This window comes from Phaenicophaeus curvirostris, chromosome 10 (assembly GCF_032191515.1).
Source record: "Phaenicophaeus curvirostris isolate KB17595 chromosome 10, BPBGC_Pcur_1.0, whole genome shotgun sequence".
Classification (NCBI taxonomy): domain Eukaryota; kingdom Metazoa; phylum Chordata; class Aves; order Cuculiformes; family Cuculidae; genus Phaenicophaeus; species Phaenicophaeus curvirostris.
The window spans coordinates 11,878,070-11,897,721 of record NC_091401.1 but is presented as its reverse complement, the minus strand read 5'-3'; the positions used below and the strand labels follow the sequence as shown (position 1 = coordinate 11,897,721).

At 41.3% G+C, this 19,652-nt stretch overlaps 1 protein-coding gene across 4 annotated transcripts in view; it reads left to right on the top strand.

Annotated features, from left to right (window-relative positions):
* NYAP2 (neuronal tyrosine-phosphorylated phosphoinositide-3-kinase adaptor 2) overlaps positions 1-19,652 on the top strand; it is a 149,997-nt gene that overhangs the window by 80,188 nt on the left and 50,157 nt on the right. For all 4 annotated transcript variants that reach the window (XM_069864535.1, XM_069864534.1, XM_069864533.1 and 1 more), the window contains one exon: positions 9,932-11,029. In XM_069864535.1, the coding sequence (XP_069720636.1) occupies positions 9,932-11,029 (1,098 nt within the window). The remainder of the gene's footprint in view (positions 1-9,931; positions 11,030-19,652) is intronic.

Here is a 19,652-nt window from a genome sequence, read left to right as displayed (position 1 = left end):
TCCAGCAAATGATTTCCCACATCATCTCCCTCACCTACAATAGCTAGTAATGAACAGCAGTGTTGTTACTGTGAAGCCAGGAGTTGGCATTGAGACTGGAGCATGCCTTTGTTTACATGAGTGCTGCCAAATGATACTACAGAAGCCTTCAGTGCCCTTCGGGAAGCAGACAGTGTATGAATAAGCATCACAGCCCTCAAAGAGAGCTTACTGGTATAGTGGTGTCCACTACATACCAAGCTCATATGATGTAGGTGTTTAAGGCATGTGTCGGTGGGACTTGGCCCTTCACACCATACCCAGGAGCATCCCTTGCTGAACAGGAAATTTTTCTTTCTGCAGGTCAACAGAAATGCTGCTTCATTTGCAGTCATCACATGTCACAGCCTGCAAAAGTTCGGTCAGACAAAATGCAGAGCCTCACCACCTTCTGCATCATACTTGGCGAATGCAAGGGGGCATCTACAGAGAGGGAGAGGGACTTGCTAGTGCTATGAGAACTGGCCTCTAGTAGCTGCACTACAACGAAAGTGCTGGGTGAAAGGTGGCAGGGGCTGATGTTACCCATCGTTCTCAGTGTGAAATGCAGTCAGTTTGTGGGTAGCTGTAAGAAAGAGTGATAAAAACTATTTTACAGTCAAACAGCAAAAGCTGTTCAGGTTTTATCTCCAGCATGACACTCAAGACACCATAAATGTTGCTTTAAAACTGAAGGGCTTTACCCATGGTGCTGATCTGTGGCTGGTTTTCTGTACGTTGTTTTCTGTACACATGTTTAATTCTTCCATGCTCCAACTCTGTCTAGGTTTCTGCAGCGAGACACTAGAGCCACCAACACCAACAAGCACATCTACTTTTTAAATTAATTTCTCCGTAAGCATGATTCAGTAGTTCTTTTCGTGTAATTTATCTAATGATGCTTGCAATCGATAAATTCCTGTGCTGATTGCCATTCTACATCTAGAGTTCCTTCAGATTATACACAGTTCCAGAATTTTTTATTGCTACTCTTGCACTGTCTTCAAAACCTGTTTCGCATATGCAGGCTGCAGGCTATCTGAAACAGAACAAATCAGCACTTCAGCAATATTGGTTGTGTGTGTGGGCAGTGTGAGGATCCTTTACTCATATTCCCACTTCCCCAGTAATCCTCCCACCTCCCCCCCCTCAGAGCCTGATCCCACTGGAACTGCTGTAACGCACACCCATGTAATGCCACAAATCCTGGACCCTTGTGTCTGGGCATGCTAGTTTAAGGATGCTTTTCTACAGGGGTACTCAGAAATAAATGTGACCTAAAAGAAGCTGCTGTCAGATTTTTGGTTTGCCTCCACCTGCACTCAGTTCATCGGTTTTCCTGTAAAAAAAGGATGATTCAAATTCTTACTTATGCAAACCTTGTTTGGTCTGTGCTGACTGACAACAACTTTAACTTCGCTGAATATTGCAGAAAGGCTTTTGCAATTAATTTTTAAATTATTTCTCAACCATTCTCTTTTCTTTATTTCCTTTGTTAATTCAATTTTATCTGGAAAAATCAGAGACATCAGTTATTCGTTCTTTAAAATAGATAGGATGTGAAGTTCAAAATGTATGAAAGCACGAGGCTGGGCATTCAGAAGTCACTTTGTAATTTTCTGAAAGTTTTTGGAGACCTTATCACAGTTTGAAAGGGTATTAATCCACCATCAGGTGGATGCACAAAGAAGTAGAGGGGTACAGAGGAGCAAACCTGGAAGTCAGTCTGCTCTGGAATGTGGGTGGCAGTTTGGGGAGAGACCCTCTCCAGCATGCTGATACTCCAAATTTTTTGAAAAAGCCTGGCATCTCTGGGCCTGCTCTCATCATGGTAACACAGAGGAAAGGACCTGCAGCCCCTGTCATGCTGGGAGGAGCCCCTGGCAGCAGAGCAGTTGGTGCACTACACTGGCTTTTGCGAATCGCAGGCAGGTATAGTTACTGTGGCATATACAGCATGTAAGGAGCTGTAGTGTTGGGGCTGAGAATTCAGTTTTGTGGCTCAGACACACAGCCCTAAGCTGAATTTGGCAGCAGTGTGTCTTCAGCCATGGTGCCGATCAGTTGTAGTAGATGTATTATTGGATTAATGCAAAACTGAGTTTAACTGCAGGGCCCAATTCTGCTCTCTGTTATACTGGTGTTTGATTCTGCAATATTACTATTTGAAGCTGCTTTGACTTAAAGAGGAAATCAATCATTTTAAAACCTGAAAGAAATTGTAGCCAAAATAAAAGGACCTGAATACTTTTGAAGAAATCTCCTTAATCATAGCCTTGAGACATCCAAGTAGCACATCAGTCTGATTTTATGACACTGCCTTTTAGTCCTTTCCTTTTCGGTATAGTTTTGTCTTCTTTAAAAGCCAAAATAATTTTGAGTAAGAGCTAACAGACTAAGGAGGGGGAAGAAATATGTACTGCATGAAATCATTGTGCTGAAATGACCTAGCATTTGCGAAGTTATTTGAATGGGTCGGGTGGGTTTTTTATTCCTTCCACGTTATTTCCCTCTTTACTTTTTCCTACCAGCATCCTTTAGAAGAGAAAAAGGTAACTGGCAGGGAAACTACTTGTCTCCATAAGAGCAACGCTGTTTTGAAAGCCATTTTTTTTCATGACAGAGACACAATATCCTGGGGTGCACCAGAAGAAGCATGGCCGGCAGGGTGAGGGACGTGATTCTTCCTCTCTAATCCACTCTTGTGAGAACCCACCTGGAGAACTGTGTCCAGTTCTGGAATCCCAAACATAAGAAGGATACAGAACTGCTGGGATGGGTCAAGAGGAGGCCATGAAGATGACCAGGGGGCTGGAGCACTTCTGCTATGAGGACAGGCTGAGAGTGTTGGGGTTGTTTGGCCTGGAGAAGGGAAGGCTCTGGAGAGACTGGGGAGGGACTTTTTACAAGGAGATGTAGTGACAGAACAAGGGGGAACGGGTTTAAATTGGAATGGGGATATTTAGATCAGACATTAGGAAGAAACTCTTCATAATGAGGGTAGTGAGACACTGGCAGAAGTTGCCCAGGGAAGTTTTGGATGCTCCCTCCCTGGAAGTGTTCAAGGCCAGGTTGGATGGGGCTATGGTCTGGTGGCAGGTCTCCCTGCACGTGGCAGGGGGTTTGGAACTGGATGAGCTTTAAGGTCTCTTTGAACCCAAACCATTCTGTGATGTTACTTCAGCCTAGTGATGATATTTTCACAATAATGTGTTAAAATGCATCTTTGTGTGTATATTTTAGTGCTGTTCACCGTGTAAGAACACTTGCCTTCAAAAGTTCCTCGGAAGAGAAAAGATGCCTGTTGAACACTGCATGTCTCCCACACATACATTTAAATTTGCTTTTGTTTTCTGCTGTTGCTCTCCAATGGTGGGAACCACTGTTCAAGGGCTGAACTGGCAAAAGATAGATGGAGAAAAGTGGCTTTAAGGGGCAAGGCTCTGTGGCCTGTGACAAAGAGATGAATTAAACTCAGGTCTCCTGAGTGCCGATCTTTTGCACAGTTCAGAGGACTGTGCCTTTTTTAATTCAGTTTCACTAAGAATATTCAGACTTCATCTACAGAGATAATGAAATCCAACCCAATATAAGCACCGGTGCACAAATGCACTTAAGATCATGTGCAACTTTGACCAAGCAGTTAATTTCATCAAAGCCAGTGGGGTTACTCGTAGCCTTGAACTTGCACACACATATATATGGGTTCTGTGCTACCCTGGAGCTGGATTTTCTCTGTTGAATTATGTGATGTAAATCAGAATATGTGCATCTTTGATTTAGTATCCAGCACATTCATGGTTTAATTAAAGAAATTCTATTTCCTTTCGCTCCTGGTGGCTCTTTCTAATAGAGGTACGCCTCAAAATATAGCAAGTTTAATTCCATCTGCATTTAAAGTGATATTTTTAAGAATTTTAAAAATGTTTAGGTCCTAAATAATTCCTTTATTTGTGAAGAAATTGAATGCTGTAGCCTCTTCTAGAACTTGAAAGAGAGGAATTTTCCTGCTACATGTATTTTTATTCTGTTATGGTGAACAGTGCAATAAATCGACTTGGTCTCTGAACTGCAAAAGCTTGTAAGCACCCACAGGGCAATAGAAAATGGCAAAATTCATTACAGTTTTTAGATGTTTTTCACTCATTCCTTATACAGTGAGCAAATAGTAAAACCCAATCTGATAACAATTTTCATATTTCAATCTCTCCTTAAAAAGTAAAAAAATACTACAGAAGGATAAGATGACCAGAAGCATTTTGTATTTCCAGAATTGACTATGAAAGGCAGATTATCTGGACATGTCTGAAAGCTATGCGTAACCTTTGTGTTACGAATATCTCATTTTAAAAATGTCATATTCTACTTATTCAGTAGGGCTTCTGTAAGGCTATTTTAAGCACTGTGCTTCTGCTTCTAGATGAGAACTGAAGTTATTACAGCCTGCATGTTTTGTGTTGCTTGCTGTTTATTAGAGCTACATAACTGCTTAGTAGTAGGGTGTTATTAAACATGGAGAGCTCCTGCTCAAGCAGCGTAAACTCCGTGAAGATGTTTTGTTTGCAAGGATCATTATGCTTTCAGTTTATCAGCTATGGTAGTTTTGGTGGTTTAAGTGCAATAAAGGAGCCTCTAGCATAGCAACCCAAGCTCCTGCAGCCTTCCTAGCTGGGGCAGCACTGCTAAAGGCAGAGGAGTGTGTGAGTTTCTGAGAAGCTGGAGAACATGAGGCTGAGGGGAGACCTTTGCTTTCTACAACTACCTGAGAGAAGGTTGTAGTGAGGTGGTTGCTGGTCTCTTCTGCCAAGCGACAAGTGATAGGATGGGAGGAAATGGTCTCAAGTTGTGCCAGGAGAAGTTTAGATGGGATATTAGGAGAAGTTTCTTTACTGAGAAAAATGATGAAGCATTGGCAGAGGCTACTCAGGGAGGTGGTGGCATCACCATCCCTGGAGGGGTCCAAGAAGTGGTAGATGTGGCACTTTGTGACATGGTTTATCAGGCACAGTGGTGTTGAGATGACAGTTGGACTGGGTGATCTGAGAGGTCTTTTCCAACCTCAATGATTCTTTGATTCTGAGCTGCGTTCCTCTGATTTCCTCTGGTCTGCTCGAACTTCTTGCAGGCCTGGCAGTCTCTTGTGTTTGTGTGTATCTGTAGTAGAAGCACTCGCAAGAGCTTTGTGGTGTGTTTTGACATGGATCTTCAAGGGAACTTGCACCTGGCAGGGCAAGAAATGATTCTCACTTTCATGTCTTCCATTTAGCTTTGTATTGGGCTCCATTTGCTCTGATGTGTGAGAGGCAGAGGCTCAAGGCAAGTTACTGGTGACAGTTGCACCAGAGACGTAACAATCCATGTTGAAAAGCACTTAATTACTCCATGTTTGGAGCAGACAACACAGCACTATGTGTATCACCAATATGTCAGCATGGTTTGCTTTTCATAGGAGTTTATGTTCCCAGCAGGCACCGAGTGCATTTTCTGCCTGATAAATGTCAAGCACTTAAAACAATCTTGCCTGTTCCTCTCTGAAGATTGCCAAATAATCTCCTTTCATTGGCTGTGGCATCTTGCCAGGGCTTCTGCGTTCATGCACATTTATCCCTGCCAAATTCTGGTAACACAAGAACTGTACAAATACTCCCTGCTCCTTTCATTAGCTCTACACAGATCTCTTAAGTTGCAGGATATCTCGTTTTTTTTCTCTGTTATTATGGGGCAGAGCCATAGTTCATGATCCATATTCCATTACAAGTTGTGCCATAGAGTTCAGCCCTTGCTATGAAGCTATGTTTCAGAGTAGAAAACCTTAAATAAACATGATAAGCATCTTGCATTGTAACCTTCTTAGAGCTAACTCCGTTTTCCTCCTGACTGCCCCACTGCAGCTGAGGGGAGTTCCCATTAGATGTTGAGCAGTTCCTTTGTTCCCAGTCATGGTAAAAGGATTTTTACCTGTGTATTTCCTCTAGGAAGACTTGTAGCACCAAACGTTCCTGCTCTGTGTAGCACACATGAGGTACCTCTATATCTTTATAAGGTTTATGATAGAATGGTTTGGGTTGGAAGGGACCTTAAAGCCCATCCAGTTCCATGGGCAGGGACACTTCCCACTGGATTAGGTTGCTCAAAGCCCCATCCAACCTGGCCTTGAACACCTCCAGGGATGGGGCAGCCACAGCTTCCCTGGACAACTGGTGCCTGTGCATTGCCACCCTCATGGGAAAACATTTCTTCCTAACAGCTAATCTAAGTCTCCCCTCTATCAGTTTATAAGTATTTAGTTTTAAATTGTACTTTGAAAAGTCCAGTTTGTCAAAGAGGGAAAAAGATCTCCTGGAAACAGATGCTTTAATAAAAGAAACTGTGACAAAAATGCTTTAAATAGAAAATGGAAAGTAAATATTTCACCTTGTCATGTTTTGCCTCAGTATCATACAACACTGGATCATTTGACCTTTTTGTTGATAATGTCACTGAGATATTTTAGTCTAATGTTATCTGCAACGGCAGATGAGAATGCTGTGGTGCTTAGTTTCAAGCCATGCAAATGTACTTTATAAGACTAGATGGCAGAATGTCAGTCATTTTTCTGTGACATTTCTCATTCCTTGTCTGTAATGTAAGAGCTAGTGAATATTGTATATGCAAAGCCCAACACCTAAAGACAGGTCTAGATCACGTGGCAGAACACCATCCATTAGACAAAAACTGTGAAAATGGAAGGCGGGAAGAGGCAAAACATGCTGTTTCCAGCAATTTGAAAGCGCAGTGCTCTTAACGACTTTTAGCTGTATTTCAGTAAAAATATCCGTTAACACTAACTTGACATGACATTGCAGCACAAGAGCACCTTTTGATTATTTTGTCCATCATTAACATCTCTCCAGATAAAAAGATAGAAGAGTAAAGATATGACTATGAGACAAAGCACGTTCTCACTGTCACAGCCATGGCCCAGGAGATGTAGAAAACAGCATAGGGAACAGAGGGCTGAGGAAGGCAGAGGAGCCGGCAATATCTATATCTCAGGTACCCATGAAGGATGGTAGAATGATGTACAGGGAGCTGAAGACTGTGAGAAGCCTCTGTATACAAAACACACAATTTCCAAATGGAGAAAATTCTATAATCCTCTACCCAGTCTAAAGTGGAGTTTAGGTTCTGGGCAAGATGGTCAGAAATGATCAGGCAGTTTGTGCGAGTCTCATTGGCTGTCTCTTCATTTTGATGAAACCAATCTGAAGAAGATTGCTTTTGCCAGGGTTGTAAATCAGATTAACAGAGGTGTGTAGAGAGGATTGAGATCAAGTTTACATCAGTGGAATGTATATGAACATAATATACAAACAACAGATTAAACAGAAAGGAAATAGTGATTTAACTGCAAGGATGGCAAGAAAAATCTGCTAGTATAGTCATATTCATCAGGAGAAATATTTTCTGCAAAGCCCAAATGATTCTGGTAGCCTACATCTCATTCCCAAAAGTCTATCCTAATACATTCAAGAAAATTAATTTGGGTTAATTAAAAAGACAGATTTAAAGTGCATTAGGATATATCCACATAGAAAAAAAAAAACCTATCAAGCTACCAAATACTCTTATCTGTGGTAGATTTTGCATGTCCCCAGCCTGCTGCAAAGTGGAACACTTTAATTGGAACCATCCTGAAAGCATGATTTCATTTTTGAGGGTTTTTTTAATTTTTTTTTTTAAATTCAGTCAAGACTTTCTGCTTTATTGTACCTTAGTTATACGTTAATCTTAAACAAATGCTGTCCATGAAGAGTGGTCTCATCACTTCAAATACGTGCACACACATACATGCACAGCTGCTGGAATCTTCTTTAACATCTGCTTTTATTGCTGTTTTTTGTAAGAATGTAAGAGAGCTTATTTAGCAGATTAAAGCAGAAGTGTGACAAAGGGATAACACTATGTTTGAATCCTCCTTTGATACTGACCAAATCATGCTACTAAGATGCAGGCATCTTCCAGCCCTGAGCCAGCATTCTCACAGACTGTCAAAATACTGTCTTTCAGCTGGCAGAGCAGCACTGTGCTGCTGGCTTCAGAAATATGTTTAAGGCTGTTTCTAAAAGAAGCTTTTAACTCCATGAGTGCTGTGTGCTTTGTTTAACATTAGGAATTTGGTAACTGTTTTCTGGTGGGTCAGCAGAAAATGGAACTTTCTCTAAGCACTGAGCTAGCAGTGGCAGACCTGCAGCAGTGAGTCACAAGGAGCAGCAAAGTGTAGTAAAAAAGTTGCCATTATAAACTGGCTTGGAGGTCAGCAGGTCGAGGGAGGCGATTCTCCGTGTCTACTCTGCTCTTTTGAGACCCCACCTGGAGTATTGCGTCCAGTTATGGAATAACAACGTAAGAAGAATATGAAACTGTTGGAACAGAGGGGGCCACGAAGGTGATCAGAGGGTTGGAGCACCTCTGCTATGAGGACAGGCTGAGAGAGTTGGGGTTGTTCAGCCTGGAGAAGAGAAAGCCCTGGGGAGACCTTTGAGCAACCTCCAGTACTGAAAGGGGCTACAGAAAAGCTGTCGAGGGACTGTTTACAAGGGCATGGAGTGATAGTACAAGGGGGAATGGCTTTAAATTGGAAGGGGGAAGATTTAGATTAGACATTAGAGAGAAATCCTTCGTGATGAGGGTGGTGAGGCACTGGGACGGGTTGCCCAGGGGAGCTGTGGCTGCTTTATCCCTGGAGCTGTTCAAGACCAGGTTGGATGGGGCTTTGAGCAGCCTGATCCAGCGGGAGGTGTCCCTGCCCATGGCATGGCGTTGGAACTGGACGGGCTTTAAAGTCCCTTTCAACCTAAGCCATTCTGTGTTTCTGTGATTTTTCTTTTGAAACTCAGAAACTTCCCACTGAATTCTCGGGGCTTTCAATACCAGAACTACTTACCCTGTGTCAATGTAAGTTAGGTTTAATGTATGTGGCAAATTTTGTTTCAGAATAAGTTTGAGTATGCTTAGGACAAAAAGTGTCTTCACTCAAACATTTAATGAGGCATTTTATTAACCCTAACCTTTAATAAGATGTCCTATTAACTATTTATGCAAAATGAACAAAATGCAATTTCCATGGGTTTCTTTATTGTTTAATTCATAAAGTAATTTCCAAGAAACCCTTGACCTCTCATTTCCAATGGCATCACAATCTTTTGATTTATAATTTCAAAGACAAAATGATCTATTGTTTCCAGAAGTAGCCTGTTTGGGCAGGATTGGAGTCTGTGAAATACTTTGTTCCCTCTTGACTCCACAAAAGTTCAATTATTCATAGGATAGGGTCCAGATAAATTATTAGGGTTATCTCAACAGCAAATTTTACAATATTTGTATGTGAATGTTTTCCTCTTCAGTCAGAGCTGAGACAATTGCTGTGCTTTAGGCAAGAACTTGCTATAAATAACAAGGTTTTGATTCATCACTGTATCGCTGTAGAGTTACATCACTGTCATTCCGGTATGAATGTCCAGGATCTTAACTGTTCTCTTGCAGCCATAAGGAGTTCATTTGAATACTTAGTTTTATGTCTTTGGCAACTCCTTGGGTTTTTAAAATCCCACAGTGACATTTCAAAAGCACAATATTTAAAAACGGAAAGTCCCCCGTCCAAAGAGTTTGGAAGAGAACAGATGTCTTGAAGGAAGAGAAGTGCTCAATAGCTACTTAACACTGGGGTGTCAGAGCATTCTAGGGGAAGATTAGGAGTGTTTTGAATAGAGTGTTATTTTTATAGTGTCAGACTGTTGCTAAACCAGAGAAAACCAGCAATGGGCTGGTCCCAGGAAATCCATTCCAGAATTATGACACTGTAACAGAGAACTTAAGGTTGAGAAAGTGCATTTCATATTTATGATGAATTTATGCTTTGTTCTGTTTTCAGTGTCAGCCAAACCAAGACCTCACAGTGACGAATACACAAAGAAGATTCCACCTCCTAAGCCGAAACGAAATCCAAACACTCAGCTAAGCACATCTTTTGATGAAACTTATATCAAAAAGCATGGCCCTATGAAGACAACACTCACTAGGGATGCTTCTTTATCGCAGGTCAGCAGCCCTGCCCCAGATACAGAGGAAGAAGAGCCTGTTTACATTGAAATGGTTGGCAATATTCTCAGAGACTTCAAAAAAGATGAGGATGACCAAAGCGAAGCAGTCTATGAGGAGATGAAGTACCCTATATTTGATGATGTTGGCCAAGATTCAAAATGTCAATGTGAATATGACCATCACACTTGTTCTTCTCAGTGTGCTACTCCCACAGTGCCTGACCTAGATTTCACCAAGTCTTCAGTGCCATCTACTCCCAAGGGCTTGCTTTGTGATATACCCCCACCATTTCCAAATCTGCTTTCCCACAGACCTCCACTGCTGGTGTTTCCACCAGCACCAGTGCAGTGTTCCCCAAATTCTGACGAATCTCCTCTAACTCCATTAGAGGTCACAAAGCTTCCTGTTTTAGAAAATGTGTCTTACATCAAACAACAAGCTGCAGCTTCTCCATCTTCACTGCCACCTCACACACCAGGCCATCAAAAACTGGAGAAAGACCAGATAGTATCTCATGGAACTAGCACTCCTGGGCACACCTCCTCACCTCCTCATCCTTCTACCTTATACAGAACACAGTCTCCACATGGTTATCCTAAAAGTCACTCTGCCTCACCTTCTCCTGTCAGTATGGGTAGGTCTCTTACCCCCTTAAGCCTCAAAAGACCTCCACCTTATGACTCTGTACATTCAGGAAGTCTCTCAAGAAGTTCTCCATCAGTGCCTCATTCTACAGCCAGAAACACATTGCAAGAAGGAGGAAAGATGGTAAATGCCTCAGTCAGTACCTACGGGTCATCTTCTCAGAGTGGTTCCCGTTCTCGGACACCTACCAGTCCTCTGGAGGAACTAACCAGCCTCTTTACCTCAGGACGAAGTCTCCTGAGAAAGTCCTCCAGTGGCAGAAGATCTAAGGAACCTGCAGAAAGTAAGTTCATGATGTAATTTTTCCTTGTTTTTCCTTGTATAATAATATCTTTCACTGTATTTTACTAAATCAAATGCTAGCAAAAATCAAACACTTCAGAAGTCTGAATTTCTTATGTAAATTTCTAGTAATGGGAAGAAAAGTGATTATTGTTGGAATTGCTTTAGTCTTCATATTGTTATATTTTTAAGATTTTTAAGTATGCATAGTGCACTACAGAAGCACAGTTCATGGCTTGGTCTTGTAACAGCAGTCAGTTTTCATTAACTTTTCCACAGCTATAAGAGTCTCACGTGAGTTGGGGCCTTTCCACCATGTCACATCCTTCTTTTCCTGGTGGATATGAAAATCCAAAATTGTTCAAGCAGTTTGTAGCAAAATAGTGAAACAGTAGTCATTTTTTGGCAAACATCCATTGATTGCCGTTAACTTGGCTAGTAATCACAGTATGCGTAACAACCAGAGGTACCAGCTTAAACCATTCCTCTCCTGTCCACTGCTTCCTTCCACACAGTACCACAGAGTGTCTCTTCAAGCTGTGCTAGTGTGACTGGTTGGGAGTCTATGCTGTGGATCAATCTGAAAAGCAACATGATCTTTAACACACTATCCATACCCAGAGAAAAGCATGGAAGAAAGCTACGCAGGAAGACCTTAAGCCAACATTGACTTTCTTATGCTGTATCATATAATTGTAGTCTTATACCCATTCAGATTTATGCAGTGTACGCCTGTTTCTGAGCTAGGGCAATATAGAAACTCCTAGTGAAATCAGCAGCAGTCACAGGTATGAGTGAAAGAAGAACCTGGCAGCAGTATATCTGCTACAAAAACATTCCCATTCTGTGGTGCCAAAGACAACATCTTACAGTGGAAGGTAGCCACAACACCTTCTGTAAGAGTGCAAAGTGGGCTCAGTACACTTTCTTCTCCAACTTCAGTAAAAGCTATTTATGACTTTGAATCCTTGACACCTGCCTAATGGAAAAGTTCTTTTTGGAGAACAGCCAATCTTGTTTGTGCAAGTGCTGTATTATATGTATTTTGCAGTTGTAACATATTGAATACGATGTGATAAACCACATTGGTTTAAACCTGAGAAAGGAAGGTGTTCTGGTTTCCAGGCTACCATGTCATTGCAGAAGGGAAGAGAATTCTGCGCTGCCTTTCTGGTTTTATTTTTGCCACTGTTGCATTACTTATCACAGTGTGGTTAACATTGCTTTGGGGCACACTCAGGGGGCTTACAAGAACACCTTCTCTGGGTTGTCATTGGAAAAAGGTTCCTTGTGCCTTGGCAGCTGATTAATTACATACAAATATGTAAGTATGGAGAGGCCTGGTGGCAATGGTTTGGGCTGGCATGCAAAGCATTCCTCCTGATTCATAGACTCCACTACCCCAGCCTCACCAGTTTTATTTATCTCTGTGCAAATTGGGAATAATGACTCTGAAATCAGAGGGTGGAGGAGAGAATGGAGCTAGCAGGAAACTAAGAACATGAGTTGATACAGGTGCTTGCTTAATTTGACTTTAATTTTTTTGTGGCCTGCGATCATAAATGCTGTTTTATGAAAGTCTTGGCTCCATGATTCAGTAGTGTTTCACTAAGTAATTACAGTAATAAAAATACGACAACTCTGGACTTTTGTGCTGGATGGAAGCAAGTCTGTACATACAAGGCAAGATGGTTCTTATTATTGGGAACAATTATGAAGGATGGGATGTGACATTTCAAAATAATTGCAGTGAAGTGGTAGGGAGATACTATTAAACATTATGAAACATGCTTCTTATTAATAAGTGAGCAGAAATCCCCTGTAAACCTCACATTCACTAGATCCACCTGGTTAGCTCAGTAAATTGGATGGTTATATGCTCACTGATGAAGGCAGAAGTACCAAGTTTGGAACCTATGAAATTCCTGCAACGAATGTTGCAAATCTTGGGAAATTTCAGCAAAACTGTACTGTTACTGTACTACCTCCAGAAGGATATTCTCTATATTCCACTTGACTGAAATTGAATGCAGACCTTTCAAGGGACTTTTCACTGATAAATTTAAAATCAATCTCGCCCTGCAGTTCTGTGCCAAGAACAGCTTGCTTCTTGGCCTCTCAAGGAGCATTCTGCTTGCATCTCAGGAAGCAGAAATGTGCGTCTTATAGGTCATGAATGATAAAACAAAAGAGATATATGAAATAGAAACTGTGTTAATTTACTTCAGGGACAAAACATTCACACTATAGACACCAGTGGTGAAAAGACTCTGGGAGTGCAGCTGTGTTGAGTAAACGAACAGACTGCCCATCTAATCCGATTGTAATCTGTCTGGTATTTACAATATGACTTAATCCTGTGGGATTACTGCACCAAGCAAGAACCAGGTTTGTGCTCAGCTATTACAGAGGTAGAAGACACTCTAAAGTTTAGAGAAAACATGTACAGATCTGGCTTTTTATGTCTTGTAATTCTACATTAAAATCATCCACCATAAAGAATCTAAATTGTGGGATTTGAACCGAGAACCTGACCAGAATCACATTTACATGCTGTGTTTATACATAGTGACAGATGGTGTAGACTGGACTAATCATACGATCTGTTAAAAAAATCTTGCTCCTGCAAATCACACTGGAAGCCTAAAGCACTCATACAGTTCTGGGTTATCTTTTTAAGCTATGAGGGAGAAAATGCACAGCACAGGGCTAACCAAGACTACCACTGTGGTTTTATATTTGTCACTTCAGTGTAATTTGCTCTCAGCATACAGAAAGATTTCCAGAATCTAGAGGATAATAAACAGAGAAGAAAAAAAAAAAAAAAGTTATGTGACTCTTACAGTATCATGCTGGGAAACTAAGAATATTTGCTTCTAAAATATAAAATTATTCTGAGCACATCTCAAGCAACTTTCCCATTGAATCCTACAAGACTCAGCCCTCTGTGACTTGTCTGAAGCTCTCACTGCCATATGTTAGTCAAAAAAAATAGCACAATACTAGATTTTATATTCAGCTGAGTGTAGTTGGAAAATATTGAAGCAGTTACAAAGAAAATTTTCTCTCATCTTTATTGTTATTACTGCAACTGACTTTGTGGAAATTTGGCATGAGTCCAAACTAAGAATGTATTTGCTGGATTTTAATCTGTGGCATTTTTCAGTGGGTTTCTTTTTGAGAAAGGGGACTGCACAAAACTTATTTCCAGTCAACAGCTTTAATATACAAGCAAAGCTGCCCTTGTAGCCTTTCTGTATTATTTTCTTTATTCTTCTGCCATTTTTCCTTTTTTATCCCACTCCATTTTAATCCTATAGAGTTCACTGGAACTGCATTAGTGGGAAATCAGGATAAATCAGTGACACTAAGGAGAATGCCACCTCAGGCCCATGTTTTCTGAGGATATGTGCTTTGGTTGAAGTCCCAGGCATGTTGCTGAATGTGCTCAGCATCCACTGCTGCCTCTGTGATGTGCATATCTGGATTTTATAAGCAGCTCACTTATTGTGCTGTGTTCTTATAACAATCCTCTTGTGTGCTCTTGGCATCTGAACTATTCATTACAGCACAATTGTGAAGGTGGGGAGAAAAGAACAAACAAAAATAAATTGTAAGGCCAAACCAGAAACAAAAAAAATTGGTCGAAGTTGCTCACAAAGAAAGGCAGAAAGATGGAGAAAGGACCCCTATGGAAAACTGAAGAAAGACGTAGAGCATGAAAAATTTGAGACAGTGGGAATGATAGATATTATCAATTGTCATTGACTGTTCTTTAACCCTTCTTTATTTTGTGTGGGGTGACATGGTAGTGTGCCCTAACAGCTGGCAGAACCCAGTGAAAACAGTTCTCAGAGGTTAGAGGGAAACAATTTAAAGGTACCAACACTGCCCGGTGTCCCTGGGCTGCTGCAGCGTGCCCTTCTCTTATACAGTTGGAAGGTGTTTATGACCACTCAAGCCAGTTGTGTTGAATGACACATTCCCTTTGCTTTTAGCATATGCATTGACTGTCTGTGTTACCTGTGTCCCTCAGTAAAGAGGGGATGATGGATGGAGGGCGGGGAGAAATGGTATTCAGATTTTCTGGAGCTGCCTCTGTCTTTTCTGCTGTATTCTGTGAAAATATAGAACTGAAATCATGTGCCTCTGGGCTTACCCACATCCTAAAAAGCAAAATATGTTGGTGTCCATCTGAACTGCACTCTGGAAGGTTGTAAATTTTTTCTGGGTGAAATGGTCCTGTAAACCCTTGTGAGTATCATTCTCTTCTGTTTCTGTATAGGTTGTTCCCATTTGTATGGTTTCAGTTTCCTCATAATTTCCTGGGAACTTTGTGCCTGTTTTGAGCAAGTCTTGCAAATATTCATCCTAATGAACTGGACAATGTAATAGTTACCTTTGCTGGGTGCCCTGACTCCGCACACAAGGTGTGAGATCAGGACACATGATGCACAGCAGTTCATTGCTCTTTTCCTTAGCTGCTCTGCAGGGCTTTGCAACTGCTTTGACTTTTGCCATTGGAGAGTTTTTCTCTTCAGCTTCTAGTCAAATGTAGGGAGGAAATTTGTGGACATGCTACTTTGAAAATTCAGTTTAAGTGATTGAAAATTGAGGTAGTTATTAATGTTTCCTGTTCCTGGCTGGTACCTTCTATACTAGGAACCTATAACATTTTATTACAAGCTATCAAATAGTGTGGGGAGGGGGGGAGTGCTGAAGTGACCCACTTTTAAAAAGGAGCTCATACTGATTTCAGGTTGCTGAGAGCATCCCATGAAGAAATAGTAGACTTAGACTGGAAATGTTAACCTTTTTTTTTTTCTTTTAAATGCTGGTGCTTTCCAGGGAACTCAAAAGCAGCTCTGGGTTTCCTATTAAATGGACCGGAATGTTGGAAAAAAAAATGGGAAATACATCAAATGAAAATTCACCCTATAAGGGTCTGTTTGATTGTTTAACTTCTGACTCTGAAAATTAAACACAGGATGAGGGACATAGACAGACAGGGCAGGATTTGAGTTTATGTATTTCTGATGGAATTAGGATGAGAAATGCTGGCCTAAGAAGAGTGGACTTAGTATGCCGTTGAATTGTGTATACCTTCTTATTTGGATACCTGCTCAGCCTCTGGTATTCTGAAGAAGAAGATCTTGCCTGAAAGACTAGGCTGGCCCTAAAAAGTATTATAGCTCCTCTACTACCATTGCTCAACTAACGCATAGCTGAGAGTCAGTATCAGAGACTGAAATTTGGAAGCTTATGTAATTTCTTACTTCTAGGTTAATGTATTTTCCATATAAAGTGGTCAGCCTAATCCTCCAGCCCTGTTCTGCATTGTAGCAATTGATTGTGTGCAGTATGAATGCTGTGTTCAGTCTAATGAGATAGCTACATCTTCATTGAAATAATGCTGCATAACTGAAGTTACTCCTGAACCTTTGAGCCAGAGGTGTATTGGCTTCTCCATCACAGGTGAAGCAGCTGTTTCACTAGAAGTTAGGTTTTCTAGCCTGATGGCCCACGATATATATGAGATTAGATGAGGTGATCACAGCAGTCACATCTTGTTTGAAAGTCCTAAAAGGAGACCTGACAGAAACAACTTAGAGGAAAGGGGGTGGAGGGGAGTGCCAGAGGAAAAGCAATAGAGCAAGGCCAGCTTTGATGAGAAAGACGCTTGTTCACTACTGGAAGGATACAGTCTTATGACAGTTAATTGCATTTAGTTAAAGCCTGAAGAAAGCTCTGTCCTTGCCCATCAATTACTGTCCATCGAGATATAAGCAAGCTAAGGAGTTGCAACACCAGAAGTACTTTCTTCAAGTGCTCACTTCTGAGTGCATATTCAGGGCAAGAACTGTGTACACCTCCACGCACAAAGGTCATGAGCTGTCTGCTCTGCTAGTGTCTGTTAGGTCTCTAAAACTCTGCATTTCACTAAGGGACGTGCCTGTTGGGGTGAGTGTGCAATGCTGAGAGACAGAGCTGAAAATGACCGAAGTGTAAATATGAGGATGACCAGATGGTGGTCAGCATTCTTCAGGAGCTAAGCTTTTGGGAAAAGCAAGAATCATTTTGCAGTTGAGTGGTGTTGAGTGCTGCTTCAGCCCTGCCTGTTGTTGTCCTTCACCAGTAATCCTTAGATCTTCTAGCAAAAAGAGGTGGGCACTGGACTAAATATTTTGATCCAGATTAACTAGCCTGGCCAGCTGGAGCCTCTTACTTGTTGAAGCTGACATGTGTTCTCCAATTAACAATCACAGGAAATAATTGGAAAGAAAAACCAAAACATGACAGTAAGGTCATTCAGTTAAGCATGCAAAAGGCAGGAAACCAATGTTTCACCTAGGTTTATTCTAAGTGGGAAGGAGGGAAAGGTGAAAAGAAGAAATGTGTGAAAGTATGCACACAGCTCAGTGGCAGCTTGCACATCCCTGGGTGCTAATCCCCTGCCGTAGCTATGCCTTCACTGCCCCGGCTTGCATTGCATGCCAGTAATCTAGTTCTTTCTTCGCACAAAGGCTAATGCCAAGTTTGAAACTTGTTTTGAGTGGATAATTCAGTAGGTACCTGTTCCTTCCTTGATTGAAATGCATGCTTTGTCGTTTGTTGTCTTGCTGCTTTCAACACAAAAGTGAGTATTTCTATTTTAAGGGCATTTAGTCATTCAAGTTACTAATGGGTGGGGGGTCCCCTCCATTTTTAAGATGAAGGCATGTCTTTATTACGTGCAGTTCTTAAAATAGAAAACATGCATTTTGAGATGATACACAATGGTTTTGCTAATTGGTACCAGGACATTGTCTCCTCTTCTAATTCAGCAGTTTAGACTCATCAGAAAATCAGGTCCTTCTGGGATTGTGATGGCATACAGAAGCATCGAAGAAGACATAATTTCATAAATAATTGCTCAGTTTTTTTCTGGAAACAGCTGCTGTTTCTGATTGCTGCATACAGATTTATTTATTCCTTCTGTTTATATTACTTGTATACTTGATGGAATTCCTGGTTAGCGATTTAACCAACATCTCTTTCTATGAAGAGCGGTAAAAAAAGAAAAATAATAAAATAAAATAATTTGCTTTTTGTTAGATTTCAAGTAAAAGATGGTCTTAGGTAAATGACTGAAAAAGACCTTTTCTCTTCAAGTTTAATGTACAGGAAGATATGAGCAGTCTGAAACTTGTTAAAAATAAAGGAAAAATATACCTTAAATTCAGTTACTTGAACGTACTTCACTGTGTTGTGAATAAGCAAAGTAACATATGCTGCACTTAAAGACATGTATAATGATAATAGGTTCTGAGTTTTAAGAGCTATTGTTTTTTATTTTTTTCCCCCTCTCCCCCAAACAGAGCTTTCTGATCCAGAGAAATATCTCTACCTCTAGGCCAAATCCTCAGCACTTCTCAATCACTGCTTCTTACTTGAAATTGGGAGAGCTACTCCAATTTACACCATCTGTGTCTCTGGCTTCAAGAAAAATAGATGTGTCCTTTGTGGATGAAACAGCTTGTGTTCTAAATGCTGCAGTCATCCAGTGGGATGGTGAATCAGAGAGTTTATTGTCTTTGTTTCAAACAAGACCACACAATTTACAACCAATTTATGGGTGCTCAGTAAGAAATGCTTAATCTGGTCATAATTTCCAAAAATGTTTATTACTTTCAAATAAGCTGCTAAATACAATTTCTGCAATAGCTCACTGTGTGTCTTAGGGAAGGTGGTATCAATGCAGGGTATCGGGATCCTTCTTTTGTGAAAGAACTAAGAAAAAAATAAGGCAAGGAATTGAACTCCTTTCATTTAAAGGAAAGGTGCAGCTTTCTTTATGCAGCCTCTACTCAGGAAGTTGGTGCAGCCACACTGAATGAAGCCAGTATGTTGTTCAGCAAGGCCAAGTGCCGAGTCTTGCACTTGGGACACAACAACTCCATGCAAGGCTCCAAGCTTGGGGAAGTGTGGCTGGAAAGCTGCCTGGTGGAGAAAGACCTGGGGATGTTGGTTGACAGTGACTGAAGGTGGCCAAGAAGGCCAACAGCTTCCCGGCTGGCATCAGAAACAGTGTGGCCAGCAGGAACAGGGAAAGGATTGTCCCCCTTTACTTGGCCACACATCAAATCCTGTGTTCAGTTTTGGGCCCCTCACTACAAGAAAGGACATTGAGGGTCTGAAGTGCATCCAGAGGAGGGTAATGAAGCTGGTGAAAGGCCCTAGGAGAGGTGGCTGAGGGAACTGGGGTTGTTTAGCCTGGAGAAGAGGAGGCTGAGGGGAGACCTTATCACTGTCTACAACTCCCTGAAAGGAGGTTGTAGCGAGGTGGGTGCTGGTCTCTTCTCCCAAGTGAGAGGCGATAGGATGAGGGGAAATCTCCACAAGTTGCACCAGGGAGGTTCCGATTAGACATCAGGAAAAATTTCTTTAACAAAAGGGTTCTCAGGCACTGGAACAGCTGCACAGGGAGCTGGTTGAGTCCCCATCCCTGGATGTATTTAAAAGACAGGTAGATGATGGGTGCTGAAGGATATGATTTAGTAGTTGACAGGTATGGTTGGACTCAATGATCTCAAAAGTCTTTTCTAACCAAGCGATTCTATGATTCTAAGCTGGCCAGTCTGGCA